We start from the raw sequence: 26978 nt of genomic DNA on the forward strand, positions 1-26978 counted from the left end.
TTTTCTTTTCCTTTCAGTCTCCTCCACCCCTGTGTTGCATAATGCATTCAGCTCACACATCCACTTTTGTCACCTCTTCCAGATGATTCCTTAAAGTCCATCTTTTCATTCCTTAATATTCATCTTGCCTATGAATTGTTTGGAAAAACTGCCAAATCCTCATATCCTGCTGAAATTGACCCTTACTACATAGGACTAAACTGACTGGATATTTTTCTTCTTTAACCTTGCACGCTCTCTCTTTCTCTCTCTCTCTCTTTCTTTCTCTCTTTCTTCCCCTCCCTTCCTTCTAGAATGTTTGCAAGCTTTCTGTGGCATGGGGTTATATTTTTTTGCTGTTACTGTAACATGCTATGCAAGCAGGTGGTAACTATGGAAATAACCACAATATTAGGCTAGAATTGTCTGTATTTTGCTAGACTTAAGATAACTGTATTCTCACTATGTGCTAGCATCAGCATGAAGTGATAAGTCAGTGTACCCTGCACCAGCCCCATTACATAAGATTTTAAAAGCCACTGACTTGAACAGTGGTTCACAGGATGAGGTGTCCATGTTCCCCACACTCATTTGCATTAGCCATCCCTTTAGGACAGCCTAGTGTTCAGTATCATTATCCTTGCTGAATTCTGCACAAGCCATGACTGTACAACTTCAGTTTATTTTGTGTGCTTTTATAGGATATAAATAATGACAAAATTACAAAATTTATAACTGGAAGCCCAAGCATATTTACATAGAATTATTTGTTGCAGTGAGGCTACTATTTACTTTTTTTCCTATACAATATTCCTTTTGGTACTATATTTTTCAGTGTTTACTGTCAGCCTACTACATACATATCAACAATGAATAGGCAAAATATGTACAAGGAGCTGATTGGTTCAAGTAAACTGAATACTGTATTAAAGGTTTTTGTCTTTTAGAGCTATGATTAGGTTCAACTAAACCATATACAATTTTAAATCAAGTTCTGTTATCAATTTTTTTAAAAATTCAGTTGTTGAGTGTAACTGAAATATTTCAGTTAAATATGAAAGAATAATAAAAAACATTAACCACACAATTCATCAATATCTCTATAATGTTCAAAATGATTCACAATTGGACTGGATAGAATATACATTAAAATGTCATTTTCCGCCTATGATTGATATTTTCGCTGTTTGTCCATTCAGTTCCATTGAAATATACATAATGTTATTATACAAATACTCCACAAAGACATTAAAAATTAAAATACTTCAAAGAAAATTGTAAGCAAATCTCATTGTGTCTAATGTCAAGCCAATGCTCAACAGTGTTTTGTGGAAACTATTTATTACTTTGGAATTTGTGTTTATTTAGGAAAAAAAACTTGTGTGTTGAACTTTTACATTAAAACCAGCTTTCTGAAGCAGAAAGTTTGATAAAATTCCTAGTATGATTAAAACCACCTCTCAGATTTTTAAAAATTGATAAACTCATGGCTATAGCTTGAGAAACTGTGTACATCTGCACATACCTGTAGTGCAATTGCTGGGCAGGTTTGTTTTGCTCCTATCATGTGAAGCATCCAGCTCACCGAGTCCCTCACTGTTACTGCTGTTGCAAATAGTACAATAACAATGGCTTATTTAACTTTAAAATAAATCCAAACTCTTTTCATAATTCATGACTTCCTTTATCATAAATATTCATACTAGCTCTTATAGTTTTCCTCTCTCCCACAAAAATATTTAATACAAGGTGCATTTTCCATGCATTATTATTAATTCCTCTTTTTTTCAAGCCATTCATAAAACTCTGATTCTTTGTTACACTGCTATATAGAACCTTATTTCTTTAGATGATTAAATGGCATGAAGGATTACATAAAACCAGCAAATACAGAAAACAGTGAAACTAATTTTTTATCATTGTTAATTGTTTTAAATATACTAGAATTAATTTATGGAAGAGTTCCATGATTTCATAACCATTTCTCAAATATTGTATTAAACGATCTGGGTCCTTTTCAAATAAAAACTGCCATATCTGAAATTAAAAAAAAAAAACCACAACTGAGCAGCATTAATGTTAGAGAGACCTTTGTAAAAGTAGAATGTTAAAATATGAAATCAAAGAAAGCACTGTGGCAAAGTCATAAGAGAAGTGCGTGCGTGAAAAACAATCTCCCACTCCTCTTGTGGGCTATAATTGAGAAGTCTCCATCCCATGTCATTCTTCTGTCAGTGCTGCAGGAAGAACAATCACCAGAAATGACCAGCAGCCTTTTTTTGTTTTGTTTTTGCTAGTTTCAAGGCCACTCATATAGTGCAGTCTTCCCCTCTACTGGATTGAAGAATTGCCATCAAGGAAAGGCTGTGCTATGACTGCTTTGAGTGCAAGGCACAACAAGAAACAGAGGAGACAGTTCGCTATCAGAAAATTGTGGTTTCATACTTGGTATTTATTCCTCTTTTAGCTTCTTGTCCTGGTTCTACAATCCAAGGTAGGTTGGCAAGAGTCTTTTGTTCAGTGGGGTCTATCTGCTTTGAAAGAAAATACAAAAAGAATACAAGCCTGCATTATCTAATCTAATTGCTGAACATTAAAACACTGTTCAAACTGGGTCACAGTGGCACATCATTATCCAAGCGGCATGTGCCATGTATTGGTTTCCTGGGGCTATGGTACATACTCTGTTTTAGCAGAATAATCCAGAGTGGAATTGCTTCATTATTTTCATTGCTTTCACTGAAGTGGACTAGTGGAACCAGATACATAGCAACATTCAGTCTGAAGCTACAGGTATATAATGGGAAATTTTATTGTTTTCTCTGTATCACCTGGGACTTATTCAGGTTTATACAGACTTCTCTTAAAGATCAGACTTATAAAGTCATTTTTTCCTGACTGTGAACCTGAAATAATTTTGTACACATAGCCTTGTCAAACAGTCAGCAATCATACCTCTCAATTGTATGACAGGGAAGGGCTACATTAAACTGATCTAAATTCTCAGATTTCACAGTAAAGATACATATGCACACTTCTAGCAACTGGGACTGGGCAGGAAGTGAATGTGTAGTGGAGGCCCAGATGTACAAACAGGCCTAAGCAGCTGTAACAGTTTCCTTCTGAACACTCATGTACACTTATGTCTGGTTAGAAGTAAGATTCAGAACCCATCCAAGCTCTGAGAAAACTACATTGCATTGTCTTGCAGGGGATCCTTTCCAGCTTGAACTGCATTCAGCCTACTTGTCTCCAAACAGGCCAAATACAGATTTTATTCTAAAGTAGAAGGCACTTGGCAATGGAAGATGAAAGGATCATAGACCTTGACCTCTAAAACAGTTTAGCCAGATCCAAGTATTCATTTATGAGTACCTGTAAGTGTACATGTGAGAAATGTGAGGGTGGATTAAACCCAATTGTTCAATTACCAATCTCTCTTACAATTCATCATACTGTTAAAATAGATTAATGACAGTTTGCTATGGTCTGGCTGCTCCCTAGCTAGACAAATTCAGTTTATAGCATTTAACAGAAAGGTATTGGCTATCTTTACCATAGAAGTGCTAATGCCTTCTCATATAATATGCATCATGATATAACATCACAATAATAAAACATAGAAACCAATATCAAATAGCAGAAAAAAGAAACAGAACAAACAGCATGTAAAACTTGAAGGGAAGGCAAACTCTGCAAAATGCCTGGGTAAGCAACTGTTTTCACATGGCACCTACAATCAGGCACCAGGCAAACTGCTGTATAAAAGGACATAAGAACATAAGAGAAGCCATGTTGGATCAGGCCAATGGCCCATCCAGTCCAACACTCTGTGTCACACAGTGGCAAATATATATATATATATATATATATATATATATATATATATATATATATATATATATATATATATATATATATATATATATATAATTTGCTCAGCAATTTCATCGAATGCCCACGAGTTCTTGTATAGTATTCTCTACTTTCTCCATCCCATGCATAATCTTGTAAACCTCTATCATGACATCCCGCAGTCGACGTTTCTCCAAGCTAAAGAGCCCCAAGCTTTTTAACCTTTCTTCATAGGGAAAGTGTTCCAACCCTTTAATCATTCAAGTTGCTCGTTTCTGGACTTTTTACAATGCTATAATATCCTTTTGAGGTGCGGTGACCAGAATTGTACACAGTATTCCAAATGAGACCGCACCATCGATTTATACAGGGGCATTATGATACTGGTTGATTCGTTTTCAGTTCCCTTCCTAATAATTCCCAGCATGGCGTTGGCCATGTATCATAATGCCCCTGTATAAATTGATGGTGCGGTCTCATTTGGAGTACTGTGTGCAGTTCTGGTCGCTGCACCTAAAAAAGGATATTATAGCATTGGAGAAAGTCCAGAAAAGGGCAACTAGAACGATTAAAGGGTTGGAACACTTTCCCTATGATGAAAGGTTGAAACGCTTGGGGCTCTTTAGCTTGGAGAAATGTTGCCTGCGGGGTGACATGATAGAGGTTTACAAGATAATGCATGGTATGGAGAAAGTAGAGAAAGAAGTACTTTTCTCCCTTTCTCACAATACAAGAACTCGTGGGCATTTGATGAAATTGCTGATCAGTCGGGTTAAAACGGATAAAAGGAAGTACTTCTTCACCCAACGGGTGCTTAACATGTGGAATTCACTGCCACAGGAGGTGGCGGCGGCTACAAGCATAGCCAGCTTCAGGAGGGGATTGGATAAATATATGGGCAGAGGTCCATCAGTGGCTATTAGCCACAGTGTGTGTGCGTATATATAATATTTTTTGGGGGGGCCACTATGACGCAGAGTGTTGGACTGGATGGGCCATTGGCCTGATCCAACATGGCTTCTCTTATGTTCTTATCTACCACGACCCCAAGATCTTTCTCTTGGTCAGTCTCTGCCAGTTCACACCACAACAAATTCTATTTGTAGCTGGGATTTTTGGCCCCAATGTGCATGACTTTGCACTTGGCCACATTGAACCTCATCTGCCACGTTGACGCCCACTCATCCAGCCTCAACAGATCCCTTTGGAGTGCCTCACAATCCTCTCTGGTTCTCACCACCCTGAACAATTAAGTGTCATCTGCAAACTTGGCCACTTCACTGCTTACTCCCAACTCCAAATCATTTATGATCAAGTTAAAGAGCATGGAACCCAGTACTGAGCCCTGCGGCACCCCACTGCTTACCGTCCTCCACAGCGAAGACTACTCACTCTCTGCTTCCTATTAATTAGTCAGTTTTTGATCCACAAGAGGACCTGTCCTTTTACTCCATGACTCTCAAGCTTACTAAGGAGCCTTTGATGAGGAACTTTATCAAAAGCTTTCAGGAAGTCAAGATAAACAACATCTATTAGGTCTCCTTTGTCCACATGGTTGTTCACACTCTCAAAGAAATGTAAAAGGTTAGTGAGGCAAGATCTTTCCTTACAGAACCCATGCTGAGTCTTCCTCAATAACTTGTGTTCATCAATGTGCCTACTCATTCTGTCCTTGATAATGGTTTCTACCAACTTTCCCGATATTGAAGTCAGACTGACTGGCCTGTAATTTCCCGGATCTCCTATGGAACCCTTCTTAAAGATGGGGGTGACATTTGCTACCTTCCAGTCCTCAGGAACAGAGGCAGATTTTAATGAAAGATTACATATTTTTGTCAGGAGATCCACAAGTTCAACTTTGAGTTCTTTCAGAACTCTTGGATGTATGCCATCCAGACCTGGTGACTTATTAGTTTTTAATTTGTCTATCAGTTGTGGGACCTCCTCTCTTGTCACCTCAATCTGACTCAGGTCTTTCAACACCCTTTCCAAAATAAGTGGTTCTGGAGCAGGCAAACACTTCTCTCATCTTCCACAGTGAAGACGGAGGCAAAAAATGCATTCAGCTTCTAAGCCATTTCCCTATCCACCTCCAGTAATCCTTTTACCCCTTGGTCATCCAAGGGCCCCACTGCCTCCCTGGCTGGTTTCCTGCTTCTAATATATTTGAAGAAATTGTTATTGTTGGTCTTATGTTTTTTTTGCAATATGCTCCTCATAGTCCCTTTTTGCCTGACTGATCACAGCCTTGCATTTGATTTGCCACAGCCTGTGTTCCCTTTTATTAATGTCACTTGGACTAGCTTTCCACAGCTTAAAGGAGTCCTTCTTACCTTTTACAGCTTCCATTACTTTGTTTGTTAACGATGCAGGCCTTCTCTTATACCTGTTTGTGTCTTTCCTAACTTGTGGTATATATTTTATCTGAGCTTCTAGGATTGTAGTTTTAAATAGCCTCCAAGCTTCCCCAAGGGTTTTGACTGTATTTACCTTTCCTTTCAGTTTCCTCTTCACATGCCTCCTCATCTCAGAGAATTTACCCCTTTTAAAGTTAAACATGGTTGTGCTGGTCTTTTGGGGCAACTCTCTATTTATACAAATGGTGAAATCAATAACGTTATGGTCACCGCTCCCAAGCGATGCAATCACTTTTACATCTCTCACCAACTCTTGGGCATTACTTAAGCCCAAATCCAGGATCGCCCCAGCCCTGGTAGGTTCTGAGACCATCTGCTCCATAGCACAGTCATTGAGAGCATCTAGAAACTCAACCTCTTTCTCTCGACCTGAACACATATTGACCCAATCAATCTGTGGGTAGTTAAAATCACATATTACGACACAGTTTTTAATGCTTAGCCGTTATCTTTAATCCTTCCATCATATTATAATCATCCTCTATCTTTTGATTTGGTGGGCGATAAGAAACTCCCATAGTTAAGTTTCCTTTTGAGCTCTCTATTTTGACCCAAAGTATTTCTAGAAGGGAATCTAATTCTTTGACCTCAGTCTTACTGGACTGTATACCCTCTCTGACATACAGAGTCACCCCACCTACAACCCTTTCCTCGCTATCCTTCCAATATAACCTATATCAAGGTATCATCGTGTCCCACTGATTCTCCTCATTCCACTAAGTTTCTGAAATTCCCGCAATGTCTATGTTTTCCCCCAACACTAAACATTCCAACTCACCAATTTTACTTCAAACACTTCTAGCATTTGTATACAAACATCTATAATTTCCCAGGCAAGTTAGGCCCGCAACCTTCCTCCTGCTGCCTCGAGACTTTGGCAGACACTCCATACTGTTTGTCACCATCTCAGTGGACAACTCTGATCCATTACCCGGTAGAAAAGTAACAGCTAACGCTTCATCTCTTTGAGATGAGTCCTCCCGAACCAGAGACATTTCATCTTTTGTCAGCTTTTCCCCAAGTTTTAGTTTAAAAACTGCTCTGCCACCTTTTTGATTTTAAGCACCAGCAGCCTGGTTCCATCTGGGGACAAGTAGAGACCGTCTCTTTTGTACAGCTCCCGCTTGTTCCAGAAAGCATCCCAGTGCCTTACAAACTTAAACCCTTCCTCCTTACACCATCGTCTCATCCACACATTGAGACTTCTAATTTGTGCCTGTCTCTCCAGCCCTGCACGTGGAACAGGTAGCACTTCTGAGAAGGCTACCTTGGAGGTCCTGGCCTTAAGACTCCTGCCTAGCAGCCTAAACTTTTCCTCCAGGACCTCATGACTGCATTTCCCCACATCGTTGGTGCCAACATGCACCACGATCACTGGCTCCTCCCCAGCACTGCCTATCAGCCTATCTACTACACACGTAATGTCCGCTAGCTTCGCACCAGGCAGGCAAGTCACGATATGGTCAGTACGCTGTTTTGCCATCAAGCTGGCTACTTGCCTAAGGATCGAATCACCAACTACCAAGACCACCCCCCCCTGCCCAGGGATGGTTCCTTGGCACGAAAGGATTCCCGCTCACCAACTGAAGAAGAGGTCCCTTCTGAGGGCGCATTCCCCTTATCCTCAGCACGGTGCCGTGTTCCCTCTCAACCCTCATGCTCCCTGGCAGCAATGGGGTTGCCATGTTTGGAGCGGGGCTCATTTAATACGCCCCCAAGAGTCTTCCCCGAGTACCTAATTGACTGCCTCTACTTCTCCAGGTCAGTCACCTTGGCCTCAAGGGTACGAACTCATTCCCTGAGGACCAGGAGCTTCTTGCATCGAGAACACACCCAAGAATTCTGTCCTGGGGCAGATAGTCATACATGTGACACTCAGTGCAAAACACTGGAAAGCTCCCACCCCCCTGCTGGCATTCTACCTTCATGATAACTTCTTTAAAAATATATACAGTCCCCTTTTAAATCCTGTTTGTTTATATGGCTCCCCTTCTGGAGGGTCAACTTACCTTATTGGGAACACAAGGAAAATAGGGATCTGGGTTCCTGGTCCTTACAGAGCCCCCAGGCGAAGAGTCCTTTAGCTCTCGCCCTTCGGCTCGTGCCTCTGGCAAGGCTCAGCTTAATAATGCAAAGAGGGTGCGGAACACAGTCACTCCTAATCAATCAGCAACAATCACCTTCACCTTCAGCCACTCAAACCAAACAGACAGCAGTTCCCCACCAACTACAAGCTCAAAATTTTCAGCAGTCACACAAACTCAGAAATTCTCAGCAACTTCCCCAGCTGCTTAGCCAAACCTCACCCTTGTATCACTTATTCTCTGCTCTCTCTCAGACATTCCATATTTGAGGACTACTGCCACTAAAACTTTCCCTGTGGTTACCACCCACCACAGAATAAGATCTCTGATGCTTATTTTAGCTGGTGGGCAATTTCATATGGAAGCAGAAGGTCCCTCAAATGCCCTTTAGCAAACAGGAGGCAGCCAAGGCAGTGATCTGCATGATGCTTGACAATGATTGTTTCATATGTGCAGTTCATCAAGTGATAATGGCTTGTGTGATATGAATTACTAATATCCCAGAAAATCCTATAATGAATTATCTTCAGCAGGTAGTAGATTTGATCCCCAGTATTATAAACAGTTAGTATGAAACAGTATGAGCAGAGCACAGAGTGTGGGGGGGGGGGGGGGTGGAACATGATACTACTCAATGTACCCATCCGAAATTGCAATTTCACCCATCTCACACTGCCTTCAAAAGGGAAAGTGGATGAAATAACAGCTTTCTGACCACAATCCCCCTAATTTTTATTATGATACCAGATAGATCAAGATGGGTAGTTGTGTTTGTCTGTAGCAGTAGAAAAGAGTAAAAGTTTATTAGCACCTTAAAGACTAACAAAACTTGTGGCAGGGTATGAGCTTTCATGAGCAACTGTTCACTTTTACACTTCTTATAAAGGTAAAGGTAGTCCCCTGTGCAAGCACCAGTCGTTTTCGACTCTGGGGTGACGTCGCATCACGACGTTTTCACGGCAGTCTTTTTTACGGGGTGATTTGCCATTGCCTTTCCCAGTCATCTACACTTTCCCCCCAGCAAGTTGGGTACTCGTTTTACCAACATCGGAAGGATAGAAGGCTAAATCAACCATGAGCCAGCTACCTGAACCCAGCTTCCACTGGGATCAAACTCAGGTTGTGAGCAGAGCTTAGGACTGCAGTACTGCAGCTTTATCACTCTGCGCCACGGGGTTCTTATACCCTATCACAAATTTTGTAAGTCTTTAAGGTGCTAATGGACTCTTACTCTTTACTACTGCTATGATACCAGGAACAGATTTATCTCTATGCCATATATTTCTTACTCACCACAGATTTTCGAATGCTAACACGTGGTTTAGGAATTGGTTTGGTAGGTTTATTATCAAAGCTTTCAGGAAGAGTTGAAGAATGGCCTCCTTTTCGAGCTTGAAGTGCTAGTTGATAGGCTACTTCAAATGCCTGTCCCAATGTGAGAATTATTTCATAAGCTAAATTCTGGAACAGTAACAAAGAACAGTATTAAAACTAGTTAACAGACATACATTTCAAATATATACATATCAAAGTGAAGGTTACTACACCAAGGAGAATTTTGTATAGTTCTGGAAAGGCTGTAGAAGTAATAAAAGCTTATAATTAATATAAATACTTCAGTTATATATACACTATAGTTTCTCTATAATTTATGTTGATCACTGGAACATCAGAAAGAATTTCAAAGAAAATCAACTTGTGGTTCATAGATTGCAGCAAAGCTTTTGACTGGGTGGGTCATGAAAAATTATGGTTGATATTAAAAGAAATGGCTGTGTCACAACATCAGACCGTTTTGATGCACAACCTGTACTCTGGACAAAATGCTATTCTTAGGACAGAATATGGAAAAGCATAATGTTTTCCAGTTGGCAAAGGTGTTAGGCAAGGATGTATTTTATCTCCCTGTTTGTTCAATCTGTATGTAGAACATATAAGGAAAACTGGATTAGATTTAAATGAAGGTGGAGTGAAAATTGATGGAAGAAACATTAACAATTTGAGACATACAGAAGATACCACATCACTGGCAGAAAATAGTGAAGACATGAAATGACTCCTGATGAAAGTTAAAGCAGAAAGTGCCAAACTGGAATTACAGCTGAACATCAAGAAGAAAAAAGTTGTGACTACTAGGGAATCACACAACTTTAAGGCTGACAATAAAGACATTGAAATTGTTCAAGCTTTTCTTTTCCTTGGCTCCATCATCAACAAAAGGGAGACTCAAACCAAGAAATTAGAAGATTGAGACTGGGAAGGGCAGCCATGAAGGAGCTAGAAAAAATTCTTAAATGTAAGGCTGTGTTGATGGTGACATACTATAGTAGTCCCTATTACTATGTATGGTTGTGAAAGTTGGACGATGAAGAAAGCTGATAGGAAGAAAGTGGATTCATTTGAAATATGGTGTTGGAGCAGAGTTTTGAGGATGTTGTTACCACCAAAAAGACAAATAAGTAGGTTTTAGATCAAATCAAGCCTGAACTCTCCCTAGAAGGTGACCAAACAGGCTATCATGAGAAGACAAAAATCACTGGAAAAGATAATAAGGCTAGCAAAAGCTGAAGACAGCATGAAAAAAGAAAGACCCAATATGAGATGAAGTAACTCAATAAAGCAGGGGTGGGGAACCTCTGTCCCAAGGGCCGTATGCGGCCCTCAGGGTCATTTGGTGTGGCCCTCGGGGATTGCTGGGCCGAACTGAGCCACGTGGCAGCCTCTCTGGGGCCTGGCTGGCCAGCGAAGATCATGGGGCTCAGCTGCACTGTGCAGCAGGGCCAGGCAGGGATCACAGGTCCCAAATGTACTGTGCAGCAGCCTCCCTGGGGCCTGGCTGGCCGGCCAGAATTGCTGCAGGGCCTGGAAAAGTTACTGCCACAGTTCAGTTTGCATTTGATTATCCCAGATGGTGTGGCCTAATATGCTAATGAGTGTGTGACCTAATATGCTAATGAGTGTGTGACCTAATATGCTAATATTAGGGGATGTGGTCTAATATGCTAATGAGTGTGTGACCTAATATGCTAATATTAGGGGATGTGGTCTAATATGCTACTGAGTTCCTACTGGGCTTTTTCTACAAAAAAACCCTGGACCTATGCATTTACCTAGGGCAGCAGGCCGTGTGTGTGTGTGTGTGCGCGCCAGATTAGGCTCTCCCCATATGACTTCAAATAGAAAAACAATTATTTGGATTAATTTTGCCAGCCTGAATCGTTCTCCCTTGGCAGAGCACTGTTTTTTTAATTTTTTATGGCCCGCGAATGATGTTATAAGTATCCATATGGCCCTTGGCAGAAAAAGGGTTCCCCACCCATGCCATAAAGGAAGCTACAGCCCTCAGTTTGCAAGACTTGAGCAAGGCTGTTAACAACAGGGCTTTTTGGAGATCATTAATTCCTAGGGTTGCCATAAGTCAGAAGTAACTTGGTGGCACTTAACACACAACACATATACTTTCTCTGTGCACAGAAATCTATTTCTAAACAGGTGATTATAGTCACATCATTGTGGGACACAGCTTCAGTTGGAAAGATCACAAGCAGTGTTCCATCTAAGCTGTGGAGTCTTGTGAGGAAAAATACTGCTTTGTGAGCTACTGGGCATTAAAGTTGTGAGCTACTGCATAAATTAATTTGCTCTGGGCCCATTTTTCCTGAGCTAAGACAAAAATGTGTGAGCTGAAGGCTAAAAGCCTATGAGCTAGCTCACACTAACTCAGCTTAGAGAAAACACTGGTCACAAGCATGCTTGAGTAACCCCTCTAAGATTTAACACACAGCTAGGCCAGACTGAGGAGACAGAAGAAGATTTTAGAAGATATTGGATTTATACCCCACCCTCCACTCTGTATCTCAGAGTCTTAGAGCAGTAACAATCCCCTTTACTTTCCTCCGTCACAACAGACACCCTGTGAGGTAGGTGGGGCTGAGAAAGCTCTCACAGAAGCTGCCATTTCAAGGAAAACTCTGTGAGACCTGTGGCTTACCCAAAGCCATTCCAGCAGCTGCAAGTGGAGGAGTGGGGAATCAAACCTGGACCTAGTTCTCCCAGATAAGAGTCTGCACACTTAACCACTACACCAACATTAGGGCCGTAGCCAGGGTTCCATATTTGGAGGGGCAAAGAGCAGCATTTTTTGTTTGGAGGGGCCAGGAGGCCACCCGGTTTGGCCCTAAACATTTTCTCTGCTTCTCAAGTAAAGCAACAGAATTAGCTCTTCCTGAGTTGATAGGTTGACACAACTTTCCATGCCTTGCTGAACTTACAAACTTTGTCCTCAGTGTGATACCAGTACTTGGTCTTTTTGTGGCATTCTACCCAGCTGTGCACCAAACCTGCTCTCCTGACAAATTCTTTCAAGTCACTGCTTCAGATGTCTCAATCTACCCTGTATGGAAGCATGACAGAATCATCAGCAGCTTCAGTGAGCTATGCTAAAGGTGGAGGAAAAGGGACAAAACATTGAGTGTACTCTACATTTAATTTGTTTGAATGCAAGAGATACTGCAAAATGGTACGAATATAATTTTGCAAAAAATTTTGATATACAAGAACTGATTAAATCCTTTTTAAAATTTGGACTCTACAAACATTAGAAACTGAAAGTAATGAAAAGTATTTAAATGGTGTGGAGCTTTACTTCTTCTGATGTTCTCATGCCAAATAAATTCTTTTTTAAATGGCTAACATCACAAGAAAGCTATCAAGTGTCTCTGAAATGTTCAGTTTTCTTACGATCATACTGTTCTACATTGATAGGCAGTCTGAAGCCTTGTAACTTTCATTGTGCCATTCATGATAGACAAAAGGCCTCTGAACACTGGTGTAGGTGGAGTGTAGGCTTCCCAATCCCCAGGTCCCAGCGGGATCCCCGGGTTTTTACAGGCTTCTCCCTGACCCCAGCCAGCTGGCCGGTGGGGGAAGCCCCGCCCCTCACAATCACCATGTAGTTTTAGAGCTCCTGCAGGTCCGTTTTTAAAATATGTGCCTTTAAGGTTGAGCAGGAAGTGGAAAACAGGAAGTGCTTCGGAGAGCGGCCCCTCCCTTTGTTTTGCTTTCATTTTCAGATCAAGTAAAGTTCTGCAGGAACAAGACCCGGTAAGTATTTGTGTGTGTGACTTTCCACCTCCAGAGGCTTCAGTCTCCGATTGGAAAGGCTTCCTCTTGGGATGGTGTGTCTGGTGTGTCTGTGTTACTTTGAAGAAGTTAGTAGCAACTCGTGAGTAGAGATGCCAATCCCTCACTTCAGAACTGCCAAAAACGGAGGGGGGAGGGGGAAGGAAATGTCTGCTGGGCATTATTCCCTATGTGGAGATCAGTTCTCATAGGGTATAATGGGGAATTGATCTGGAGGTATTGGGGCATCTGGGGGGGCTGTTTTTTGAGGTAGAAGCACCAAATTTTCAGTATAGCATCTAGTGCCTCTCCCCAAAATACCTGCCAAGTTTCAAAATGATTGGATCAGGGGGTCCAATTCTATGAGCCCCTAAAGAAGGTGCCCCTATCCTTCATTATTTCCCACGGAAGGAAGGCATTTAAAAAGGTGTGCTGTCCCTTTAAATGTGATGGCCAGAACTCCCTTGGAGTTCAATTATGCTTGTCACACCCTTGTTCCTGGCTCCACCCCCAAAGTCTCCTGGCTCTGCCCCCAAAGTCCCCAGATATTTCTTGAATTAAGACTTGGCAACCCTAGTGGAGTGTTTCTGTAGGGTGAGTGATTCCTAGATACTTTCTAATTTCTTAAACTGCAATTGTTTTTTATTCAGCTAGTTTTTTGGTAGTTGCCAACTATATTCTGTAAGGAACTTGTGAATTACAAGAGACTGTTTATTGCTAGAAAAAGAATGAAATTCAATGTATGCTGTCATGTTTGACTTATTTATAAGTCAAACATCATCATTGGGAACTCCCAAGGCTTTTTTAATAGAAAAAGCCCAACAGGAACTAATTTGCATATTAGGCCACACCCCTGATGCCATTCCTACTCAGAAAAAGCTCAACTTGTGGGGTGTTCTTACCCCATTTAGTTGTTCTTCTGTAAGTATGAGCATTGAGTTAAAAACTGATTACATGTTAATTCTTAGAAATATTTAGAAAGAAGTTGTCTTACAACAAGTCAGATCATTGGGCTCTCAAAGTCAATATTATCTAGTTTGACTCGCAGGAACTCTATGGAGCCACAGGTAGGGGTCTTTCATTTCATCTACTACAAAATCCTTTTAAAGGGAGGTGCCAGAGACTGAACCTGGGACTTTCTGCATGCAGAGTTTATACTCTACATAAGATTTTAAAATCCACCTTTTAAATTCTTTTTGAGCACTTTCCTCATCATCTTTACAAGAAACAACATTAGCTATTGCTTTGCTATTTTAATAACCAAGGTAATAAGTAAATACTTTATATTAGCTAAGTTTATTCCCAAAAAGTCATTTGTCACACTCTCTGAGGAACTTAATCATGTCTGTATTGTTTTGCCACAAGAAAAATCAAATGCTCATATTCCTTTTTTTTTTCTCATATTACAAGAGCTAGATGGAGTATGGACTTGTGCTAGATATAAGTGTCAAGACTGACATTAGATACACGAAAACAAAATACAATACTAGAAGCTTCAAGCTACCATTTTAGTTAAAATAAAAATGAATGGTTTAATAACTTCTGGCTGAAATAATCCTTGTGCACAAATGGATTTTTCAGGTATATAGTCCTCATTCTTTTAATACTATTTTCCCTCATTGCCAGTAGATCTATACACACAGGAGTAGACCCTAAATGTAGCATTGTCATAAAGTCCTATCATCTTATTTAAATCCAGAGATCCTTTCCTAGTGCAGCAACAGAAGAAAGTTGTTATCTATAGGTCCAGGTTTTGATCAGTATAACATTCCATTTGTTTCATTTGTTAAACTTTTTCTATGTGTTTATGTGTAGGTAAGTAATATGATTATTTTTGCCATATATATACACACATCTAAGCTGTGCAACCTCCTGTGGGTTACCATATAGAATAAGTAAGTAAATCTTATAATATGAATATATTTAATCTGCACCATATACTTTGGGACTAAACTGCTATGCTGATCAGTAATCTTTATTGGCCTGAACCAGAACCAGTCCTGAACAAGTTTCATCACAGATGAATGGCACCAGACAGTTTAAAGGTCTGAATCTCTAGTTCCATAATTCCAAATCATTCCTGTTTTCAAATCAAATGTTTATAGTACCCATTATAAAGAATGTAAACAAGAACTAGACTAGGGGAAAATAAGCTATCAAATCAAATAATATTTATAGACTGACCACATCGAAGGCAGTGAACACATGGCAGTAATGGTGATTTGTCTTCAAGTCTTTTGTGATGTAAGCAAATGTAGAGAGGTCTTCCGGGTCTTGTGCAGCACAGGAAATGTTACGAATTTCATGTTCAGCAATAATATTCTGAATATAAGAAAAATGTCATTTGGCAGTATTTTTAAGTGCAACAAGAACTGCATTCAGGCAACCAGCCTAATGCTTTAGCCATAGTTTAAGACAATGAACATGGTGGGGTAAGGAGTATTTCAAAGCACACCTAGTCTTAACACTGGGTTATTTTCAATTCAGTAGATAATGTACTAACATAATATTGAAATATCAATGTAAGTTAAATTCTGATTACTAGAAGAACATTTCCATGATTCTTGTTTCCCAGTTTGTATGTATAGGCTTGCAACCTTAAAAAGTAATCCTTCATGTTTCACTACTGCACTGGTCTTCTGAGTTTTAATATGAAAATCAGTGGTTCTCCATGGAGAGAAAGGAAATAAAAATTTTAATAATTAAAATTGGAGTATAGAGAATGATTCTTCCTATGCTTTTAAGAACTGAAATTCTAACCCTGGGGTCCCCAACCTTTTTGAGCTTGTGGGCACATTTGGAATTCTGACATGGCATGGTGGGAACAAAATGGCTGCCACAAAATGGCTACCACAGAAGGTGGAGGTAGCAACAAAATGACTGCCACAGCTTAACTTCAGTAACACAATGTAGACCCCTGCGCTGTCAAGGCAGCCACTGCCAAAGCAACATTGCAAAAAATCTGCACAATCAAGTGGCCCTCCTGCCCACTTCCTAAATTTTTTTAGGAAAGGTGCCAATGGGCAGCATGGTGATCATGAGCACCACATTGGCGATTCATGTTCTAACCTGTGCAAATGAAGTCATAACTAGGGCTGTTCTTGATTGATGTTCATATAGGGACTAAAGGTGGAATCACACTGGGAATTTGGCATGGCAGTATCCCAGCTGTGAAAACCAAGTACTCTTTGATGTGTGCTGTGACAATCACACAGCCCCTGCCCTGCTGCTAGGAGATGCATGGGCTGCACACACACACAAGAGGAGCATTCAGATTGCTCCTGTGCATGCAGGGTGGATGCATTGTGCACTCTGGCCATTCAGATGGCCGGGAAATGCACCCTGCAGGCATTTTAGAGATTTAAAATCTGGCCCCAGCCCATCCAAAGACAAGGTAAGTACAGTGGGACTTTGGGGCAGATGTGCACTGTGATCATTCACATTAAATCTGTAGGGGAAGCATGGCTAAATTGGGCCAACTCTCTCATGTAATCTCACCCTAAGACAAGCCATAGCCTTGTATAATAGAATATAATGTAGCATCACCTAAGACAAGCCATAGCCTTAGTATAATAGAATATAATGTAGCATCACTGTACACAGAATAGGGAGAGAAAAAAAAAAACTTTCCTCCACATATTTTGGTAGCTCTTCACTCCTTGAATTCATTTCAGATTACACTCCAACAGCTTTCTGCAATGAGGATGTAGAGAATTTAAACTAAAATTGCAGAAACTACTTATAATGACCAGATTAGTATAACAGGAAAGGCAAGAAATATAATTGCTTAGTGTAATGAAAAGGATTTATACCTCTAGCACATTAATCTTATCTGAATGTTATTTCAGATGAGCATTTGTTTTGTTTCACGTAATTGAGTCTAGAAAGCTGAAAGAATGCCATCACCACAATCAAAATATGTACAAAGGATCTGCTGGACTGGGATATGCATGCTTCACCTTTATTTTAGCATTTCAACATATCCTTCAAGTTTATTTTATGAACAAGAGCCACTATAAATCTGATGTCCACCCCTACCCTGTGACAACACAGTCTGCACAACTATCTCTTTAGGCAATTGTAGATACTTGAGCGACAGGATTATTAATTTAGTCACCTGCTTTAACAATATATACTGAAACTGTCATGACTCATATCTATGGATTCATGCTTTAGAAGAAAACTCTTATAAAGCATGAATCCATAGGAAATTGTAACCTATACCACTATCAAATCCTCTTATCTCAAAGTGCTGATAGATTTTTTAAACTATTATTCCTACATAAAGCATGGCCTGCAGAGAACCACCACCCAGTTAACAATTATGCCTTAATGAGAACCAATTTGTAAAGATCTTAAGACTCAATGTTGTTTAATACTCATTTAGTTTTACACTACTTTGAGCATAACCCAATAATAAGCTTTTGTCGTATTTTCTTTGCTGGAGAAAATAACTACTGCTTGATTAGACAATATAGATTGTTATTCCAATAACGGTGAAACTAAAAACATTGATTCAGTGTTCTATAAATAAAAGTAAAAATATTGCCATAGAATGTTTATGGTGTTTCCACAGCAGTTGAGGATAAACCAAGTTCATTTATCAGAATGAATTAGAACTAATGCTGGCATTAGAATCAGAAAACTCAAAAGGCTTCATGGTTTTTAATGTACATTTCAACCACTCCAGTTCACTGAAAGGTCTGCCAGAATCTGAAATCATACAAGTGAATTTAGGCATATTTTTAACAGGATTTATGGCTCTGATTTTAAAACAGGCAAACCTCATAGGATACTCAGAGTCTAAGCTTGATCACACAGAATTCTGGTTTGCATAGAGCTGGCTTTCATAAAATAGTCCAGAAATAAATTAACACCTTTCCTTTGTAAGACTGCTTTCAATTGTTATACAGATCAGCCATAATATTTTCCTTCAGGGAAAACCAGTAGTTTATTCGACAGAATAAAACCGATTCAGCTACACAAAGGGCATAATTCAAAAAAAGGCAGTTATGACAAGGGGGGATTTTGAACCCAACTGCTGCTGCCAATTATGCAATGGGCTTGACTGATTTAACCAGCGCTCCACTAAAATCGATCACCCTGTCACTATTTGTTTTAAAAATTTACCCTTGAGAAAATGGCACAGTAGGCAAAGGGGAGGATTAAACAAAAGTTGTTTTATTAAAACAAACTGGCAGAGAAGGTGGTTGATATGTACATAGGAGTTTGGGCTTTAGCAGATGTAAACAGACATTTAAAACGGCACACAGAACTTCTGAGGCAACTGCTACTCATGATAACAGTATTTCCCTGAAAGTTGCTTCACTTTCCCTAAAGGTTTCACAAATTTCACTGGTTTACCTTTTTATGACTGGACTACATTTCTAGTTAATGTTTTCACTTCACAGTTTCACACAAACTTGAGTGCACTAAGCTTTGTCCCTATGGGTGTAAGACCAAGGTCCCTGCACTAGTCCTTCTCCTGGTGGCATGATTGTTACTATCTGCCTATTCAGACAAGTAACTTGGGCATTTGGCTCCTTTTGAGGATCCTGTACTATCACCTCAAAATCCTTTTTTCCAAAGCCTGATCCACCAGCCTCCCCCCCCCCCCCCCGTTGTTTGGACACTAAGCTTCATAAAGAGACTGTTTCCCCCCTCGAGGTGTGCTTATTTCTTTGACAAATACAGAGACTGTTCTTCACTTCTAAGAGCAGTCTCTCACCATAGTCTCTAATATTTAAAACCCCACTTCATGGGCTCTGCATTAGACTCGGCTTTGTGACTTTTGCCACACTCTTGAGAGAGCATCTCCAAAAGAAATCTGCTCTCTTCTCCAGTCAGTCTTCAATCCCCTTCAGATCCTTAACTGACTTTTTCAACTGCCTAACTGCCACTTGCCTTTGACCATTCCAAGCAGTCCACCAATGAGAGTGAATTCTATCAGCTGTCACTCAATGGTCCTTAGCATGCATATTGCTGTTGTTTGTCTCAGCAGTGTTTAAAACCCATTGTAAGCAATGGAACTGAAGTAGCCAACTTTGGACTTTTCATGGGTATTAAGCATACCTAAATGGTGTCCAGGATTTATCAAGGAGCAGGTCTGAAGATAACAATATAATAAACAGCTGAAAACTGGAAAATCATAGAATCATAGAGTTGGAAAGGGCCTTCAGGGCCATCTAGTCCAACCCCCTGCAAAATACAGGAACTTCACAAATACCCATGTGCACACCCAGTGACCCTTGCTCCATGCCCAGAAGATGGCAAAAACCTTCAAGATCCCTTGCTAAACTGGCCTGGAGAAAAAGTGCTGACTGACCCCAACAGTAACATTAACTAATTATATTTTCATGTATACAAACCTTATTTGTTGCATCAATAAATTTTACTCCTTTGTAAGAAACTGATAAAACAATAGTAGGGACTTTCTTCATTTGTTCTGTAGACTTCTGCAAACAATAGTGAACAGAAAATTAGTTTTGGTGCACTGACCACTAGTGTTTTTATTTCTGCCCATAATAATAAAGCATTTCTGCCAATAATAATAAAGCATTTTTAAAAATCATTTGGTTTCTTACTTCAGTAGAAATGTACACTGGTGGCCTCTTACTATATCTAAAAACATCAGATGAAAAGGGGATGTTGACAGTGGACAGACAATGATTAGATTGTTTCCTAATAGGATTTTACAAACCAGGAATATGCATTAGAATCAGTAAACAGCCTCAAAATAAGCATGTCACCTCCACTACTTTAGTTTTTATGTTGTTTGAATTACTTGCTGTTGCTGCTGGTTTTATTGTTTTTATTATCTTCATCATTCTTAATTCTGGTTCTGAATTTTAATATTGTTATTACTATTTTATTGTTTTTACACTTTTAATTTGGGTACCATATGGCTGGGACTGTGGATCCACTATTTTATAGACAAAAAAATAACTAAAAAGCTATCAATTGTTCATAAACAATGTGCCGATAATTTTCCTGTTTGTTCTTCATATTAATGTTTGCTTTCATATTATTTCATATTATTCATATTAATATGTTTGCAAACAATACACAGACTTCATAATAAGAAAGATTCAGGTTATGTTTTACATGTATAACTTATTGTCTTAGAAACTACTTTTAAGATTGCTACTTAATTTCCCCCTGAAGATGGGGACAAAAAAGGAAATGAATTACCAGAACTTACTATAAATACTATGTACTTTATAAAATTATACATGAAATGAAAATGAAAATAATTCCAGAAAATAATTCTCATTTAGATAAATTTCTGTCACAGAACCATGAAACAAACACAAGCGATGTTTATAATACCCAAGTGAAAACAGACTGCTGAGTTTTAAAAGCCCGTTACATTTCAACTCTTGTCAGTTTTACAAGCATGCAGCATCATCTCTCTGTCCTGACCATGAAGTTGTTCTCCTGCATAACCTACATTGTTCAGGTTTACTGCTCCATTCTTACTATTTTGGTTTTTAAAAAATAACTGAACTAAACTACCGCTATTGCATTGCCTGATTATCAGGAATGCACAAAAAATGGAAGCTCCTTCATTAGGATTGTAATACCCATCAGAATTTGGAGGTACATAACTAGGAGTATATCATTTGAATTTGGGCAGGGAAAAGAGCTTTGATCTGGCTAAGGAATAACTGTTGTGTTCTCTACTTCTAGAAGACTTTTTGCTCCCCAAATTCTTAGCTACTAAATTTGTAAGCAAATAAAGACAAAATGTGTCTTCCCACCCCAAGAAAATGTGCTTATTACTTTAAGGGGGTTAGGGGTGCTTAGCAGTACTTACGTTATGCAACTGTTTGGGTTCTCCCATTGTATTTAATCACCGGTATTGACCAGGCCACTTACCAGTAGATTTAAGAATGGTTCACCCATTTCCTGAGGTCCACAGAAAAAGGATTTACAAAGGTCAAATCAGAGTGGATGCTGAAATATCCAGGATCAATTTTCCAAAGCAGAAAACTTGTCCTGTTGAAGGGAGACTTGCAGGCTGCTTGTATGGATCGGGCTGGTGCCAGGGTTTTTGGTGCCCTAGGCAGCAACAGAGGGCCAGTTCCAAGCATCTCTGAGTGCACCTCCCCCCCACCCCCCGCTCAGCCTTCTTGGATCTGTGGTTCCGGCCAGGTTGGACAGTGAGGTGGAGGATGGTGGTGGAGAGGCAGGCAGAAGTATGGGTGAGTGCTATGGCAGTGGAGAAGGGCACCGGGGGTTGCAGGTGACTGCTGCCTGCCCCATGGCCAGGTGGCACCCTAGGTGGCCACTTACCTGGCATACTGGTTCACACTGGCTCTGTGTATGGTATAAATATGTTTACTTCCTTGAGGCAACTATCAACTTGGGTATGGGTATTTGTGGTTAGGAAAAAGGCACAAGCAGAAACATTTCACTCTCTCCTACCACCATGGTTCTGATATGAACCAAGGCCTCTCACAGCTGCATTTTTTTAAAAAAGTACATGGGAGATTTTTCTAGATTCTTCTGGTTTGCTCCTATTGTCTCCTGCTCTGGGAGTTCGTGACTCAACCTTTCCACTAAGGAAATAGAGAGCCAGTTTGGTGTAGTGGTTAAGTGTGTGGACTCTTATCTGGGAGAACCGGGTTTGACTCCCCACTCCTCCACTTGCACCTGCTGGAATGGCCTTGGGTTAGCCATAGCTATTGCAGAGGTTGTCCTTGAAAGGGCAGCTGCTGTGAGAGCCCTCTCAGCCCCACCCACATCACATGGTGTCTGTTGTGGGGGGAGAAGATATAGGAGATTGTAAGTCACTCTGAGTCTCTGATTCAGAGAGAAGGACAGGGTATAAATCTGCAATTCTTCTTCTTGCTAGGGATTGGGCTCATCACAGTCTGGATGTTAGTCTTTACATTGAAAGGTTACTGTAAAGTAATCTACCAGTGAATGACAGAGAACTCTTTACAAATTACTCAGCCTAGCCCAGAACAAGAGCATTTTTCTGTCCAGAAAAAAAGCACTTTATTTGTAACTGATATATAAAATACATTCACGTCCAATTAATCAATTCAATTTATGTATGTATAAAATAGCTGCAGGGTAGAGCTGTATTTGTAAATGGTAATTGCAACTATTATAGTAATTTTAATATGAAAGACTTTTACTCACCCTCATTTTTGCACAAGCATCTTGGGTTGATTCTGTACCTCTTAGTTCTTTTACCAGCATAGAACCTAAATACTTGAAAAACAAGCAATTACTTTGTTTTCTGTAGTTTTACACAGCTAAAACATGTGACATAGAATCTTCATTCCCACACAAACTTCTCATACTATTTGATTTTCAAATGCAAAGACTGTTCCATATTTTGTACAGAAGTTAACCTATAAACATTATCACCAGGTACTGCAAATGTCATTTTTATTCTAACTGTAGGTGGCATCTTAAGAAAATAAAATGTATCACAATACAGAATAGAAACTCTACTCTTTCAGTTCTGGCGACATGCATGAAAAAGTCACAATTCCAGGTAGTTACAGGTCTTTGTAAAAATAAACACTACATGAATGCTGTGTAAAGTCACATATGGAAGTAAAATATATTATGCTGACTATGCACAACTGCATCCAGAGAGCAATCAGTACATAGAAGTCTAGTAACACTATTAGACAGAATCCAGATTTTCCTCATCTGTGCATTAATGTTAAAAAAAAAGGTAAAGGTAGTCCCTGTGCAAGCACCAATCGTTTCCGACTCTGGGGTGATGTTACTTTCACAACGTTTTCATGGCAGACTTTTTATGGTGTGGTTTGCCATTGCCTTCCCCAGTAATCTACACTTTCCCCCCCAGCAAGCTGGATCCTCATTTCACCAACCTTGGAAGGATGGAAGGCTGAGTCAACTTTGAGCTGGCTACCTGAACCCAGCTTCCACCGGGATTGAACTCAGGTCGTGAGCAGAGTTTAGGACTGCAGTACTGCAGCGTTACCACTCTGCACCACAGGGCTCTTTACATTAATGTTACTGCTCAGAATATCTAAAAAGGCCAAATGTGATTGACAAAAAACAGCTTCTTCAGACAACTCATAATCTCTTAATTCAGCACCTTGAGATGAAGGTACCAGTTTAGATGGCTTAAATCAAAGGATTAGATAGTATCACGGAAGATAAGCCTATAATCACAGTAGCTAAATCGGGCACCTATCTCTTTCTCTCTGTATCCAGGTGCTGGGGACAAGCCACAGTGAATGGCAGTGCCTTCACAGCCTAGTTACCAGCTTTGCAAAAGCTTCTAAGTGACCACTTTGGAAACAAAAAACTGGACTAGATGAGCCTTTGGAATGATCCAGCAGGGCCTTTTCTATTCTTATTTTCTTATAGATCTTTCCTGTTTCTTTAACAAAGAGGCTGCAACTTCAGAGAAGTTTAAAGAAAATGCATATATGATATATCTATTTGAATTGTATTGGTGGCATTGTGAACTCTTTTACACTGAAAAGCATTTCCCCTCTCCAAGAAAGCCCTCATTGTTGTTAACATTCATGTTATGCAGGGAGAGAAAGAATGAAAATGATAAAACTTATTCCTTAAACTAGGCAATTTTCAGCTGTTCTAGAAGGGAACTTTGAGTTAAGTGGACTTACAAATGCTTTGTAATCACATGACTGGAAGATGAGTTTTTCTGGATGGTGCTGCCAGTACTGTACTGGTGTTGATGCTGTTGCTTCATTAGGTGGCCGTAAGGTAATTGAAGGTTCACCCCAGTCTCCCGTCTGAAAATGAGATGGATTCCAAAAACAATGTAAGCTGAAGGCAAATTTGGTTTTAAAAACAGTTCCTTATTCGTTGGAATTTGCACTGGTTGCATATTATTTTGATTGTGTAAGCTATGCTGATGAATAAAGCAACTTATAGTCAACTTACAATTATCTGGATATCATTTCTTATGGCAATATGGTCTCTCTTATCTGAATGTTCTGGCAAGGAACAAAATATCAACAATGTTTGTAAAACAGATATTAAAATAGAAATATTATTTATATACCCTTGTATATATGATTAGCCAGAAATTTCAGATAACTGAGGTTCTAATAAGGTGAAGTGTGACTGGACTAACAACTTGATCCTAGGAGTAGTAAAAAGAATGCTTCATTGCATCTGTCAGCACCTGTAAGATTGCAGCTGTGCAGTCATATCCAGTGCTCCCTCTAAGCTTGTGAGCAAAAATTCTATTCTGTGAGCTACTGGCATTAAAATTGTGAGCTACTGCATAAATTAGTTTGCTCTAGGGCCATCCTTCCTCAGCCGAGACAAAAATGTGCGAGCTAGAGGCTTAAAAACTGTGAGCTAGCTCACACTAACTCATCTTAGAGGGAACACTATCATATGCATAGATTCAAGTGCGGTGCCATGCTGGTCTGAAGTAGCAGAACAAAGTTTGAGTCCAGTGTCACCTATAACACTGACAAAGTTTTATCTAGGGTGTGAGCTTTCGTATGCATGCACATTTCTTCAGACCTTGTTCTATATCAGTGCTTAGTTCTCATGGTCCTTTCTTACATGCCCAGGAAAACACTGATCACCACTTTGGGGCCAGTCAGCAATTTTTCTCCAGGCCAGTTATGCCAGAGGTCCTGGAGGGGTTTTTTTTTTGGGGGGGGGGGGTTTCCATCCTTTGAGCATGGAACAGGTGTCACTGAGGTGTGTGTGTAGGGGAGTTATTTATGAATTTCCTGCACTGTGCAGGGCAGGGCCGGTGCTAGGCTTTCTGGCACCCTAGGTGAATCACCCACTAGTGCCCCCCCCCATTATTAAAAAATAAAGGGATATTGAAGAGCGCCAGACTTGAAACTTGTCACATACATTTTTAATTTACTGATTTTTAATTTTTTTTTAAAAAATGTGATGTTATTGTGAGAATAAGTGCTTGCCAGCCATGTTAGAAAGGAGGGTGGCAGGATAGGATGAGGTGGGAGGCCAAGTCACACATCGGGGAGAGGGGGGTGGCTTGGTTTTGTTGAGGGCAGCTTGGAGATGGGAGAGGACATGACAGTGGTCAGGAACTAGAGTCATGCGTCAGGGTGCCCCTTACGCCAGGTGGTGCCCTAGGCGTCTGCCTACTCCCACGCATCGGCCCTGGTGCAGGGGGTTGGGCTAGATGACGCTGGGGGTACCTTCTAATTCTACTATTCCCTGATCATATATGCACATTTACTCAGGAGTATTTTGTGCTTTAACCAGTGGAACTCCCAAGTAAGTGTGTACAGGTTTGCAGCCCTAGGCGATCCTATTTGCAGTTGAAATTAGTAGACTGGCTTTTGAGTCGACTAAGTTTTTTCATGTGGAACAGTCTGAGTTGGTTAACTGCTACCTGCAGTGACTTAATTGAATTTTCTTGTAGAATTTAGCAAATATTTATGCTTTAGAATAACAATTACATTCACAAAAAATTCAAAATGACAACTAAAAAACCTCCTGGTTCCAAGTTGTATTTTGAATTTTCTTCTTAGTTTAGCTTCTTCTATCCATCATTTTTCAATTTATTCTTCTTACACTTGGGACAGAATGCTTTACTCAAATTATTACATTATCTAAACATGCTTGTGACCTCAATCTCATGTGTTCTCAGGCTAAACAAGACCACAGTATTTACTCAAATGAAAGGCTTGGTTTTTCCCCAAGTATGCCATCACAAAAAAAGAGGTGGTTATCTTACATTTGCATACAAGTTACAGTTATGTCCAATTAAAAAGTATAACATTATTAATAGGGCTGTCTTACATTCAAGGTTGTCATCTTTTTGAGTAAATACAGTAGTTTTCTGAACAAACTAATTTGTGGTTACATCCAAATCACAATCTATGTTTTGTTCTCTTCCTTTCAAAGGGAATTAAGACACTGTTGGTAACCTTGGTTAGTAATAAAGAGAGCAAGCTCTACTTTGTGATTCTGATATAACTGTGAAATATGTTATTTTGGGAAAGCAGAAGAGTTTAATTTCTGAACTGTGTATGGAATGAGCATGTGAGACAGAGTATTCCCTGGGCTTATTGCTGCATTATGTGTTAACCATGCTAAATGCGTTTTAAATAAATTTGAAATAAGACATTGTAGTCTAGGCTAAAAAAAAAAAATTGGAAAGCTTATGAGACTATTCTAATCAAAGAGCATAGCAAAGTAACCTTTTAAAGAATAACAATTTATTTCTTCACTGAGGACAAAGCAAACAAAACAAGCACAGTACATTCATTTCCATAGGCCACACAGTCATAACAAGACATATCTACAATGAAAACCACAAGGTAAACTGGGAGACACCAATAATAATATCAACCTTCCAATATGAAAAATCCAAGCAGGATTGCAGAAAATGCAACAAACAACTTTGTGCCAACATTACTGCATATGTTCAGAAGCTGACAGTAATGTAGTTTGTGTGGTCCTTTTCTTTTAAAAGTACTATAGAGTCACCTTAAATATCTTTCTCCAACAACACTCTGAAGTTTTGCTGCATAAAATTTTTAGGCAGCGTAGTAGTCAT

The 26978-nt window shown here is 39.8% G+C and overlaps 1 protein-coding gene across 8 annotated transcripts in view; it reads right to left on the reverse strand.

The window, feature by feature from the left end:
• Nucleotides 1-641: 641 nt before the first annotated feature.
• ANKS1B (ankyrin repeat and sterile alpha motif domain containing 1B) overlaps nucleotides 642-26978 on the reverse strand; it is an 831045-nt gene continuing 804708 nt past the window's right edge. For 6 of the 8 annotated variants that reach the window (XM_060245226.1, XM_060245231.1, XM_060245228.1 and 3 more), the window contains 6 exons: nucleotides 24082-24210; nucleotides 22607-22678; nucleotides 19825-19911; nucleotides 15641-15778; nucleotides 9629-9796; nucleotides 642-2513 (listed from right to left, as the gene is read on the reverse strand). In XM_060245226.1, coding sequence (XP_060101209.1) covers nucleotides 2403-2513; nucleotides 9629-9796; nucleotides 15641-15778; nucleotides 19825-19911; nucleotides 22607-22678; nucleotides 24082-24210 — 705 coding nt within the window. In that variant the 3' untranslated portion in view covers nucleotides 642-2402. The remainder of the gene's footprint in view (nucleotides 2514-9628; nucleotides 9797-15640; nucleotides 15779-19824; nucleotides 19912-22606; nucleotides 22679-24081; nucleotides 24211-26978) is intronic. The other 2 variants (XM_060245232.1, XM_060245234.1) reach the window with 1 other exon arrangement.

The sequence above is a fragment of the Heteronotia binoei genome, chromosome 8 (assembly GCF_032191835.1).
Source record: "Heteronotia binoei isolate CCM8104 ecotype False Entrance Well chromosome 8, APGP_CSIRO_Hbin_v1, whole genome shotgun sequence".
Lineage (NCBI taxonomy): Eukaryota > Metazoa > Chordata > Lepidosauria > Squamata > Gekkonidae > Heteronotia > Heteronotia binoei.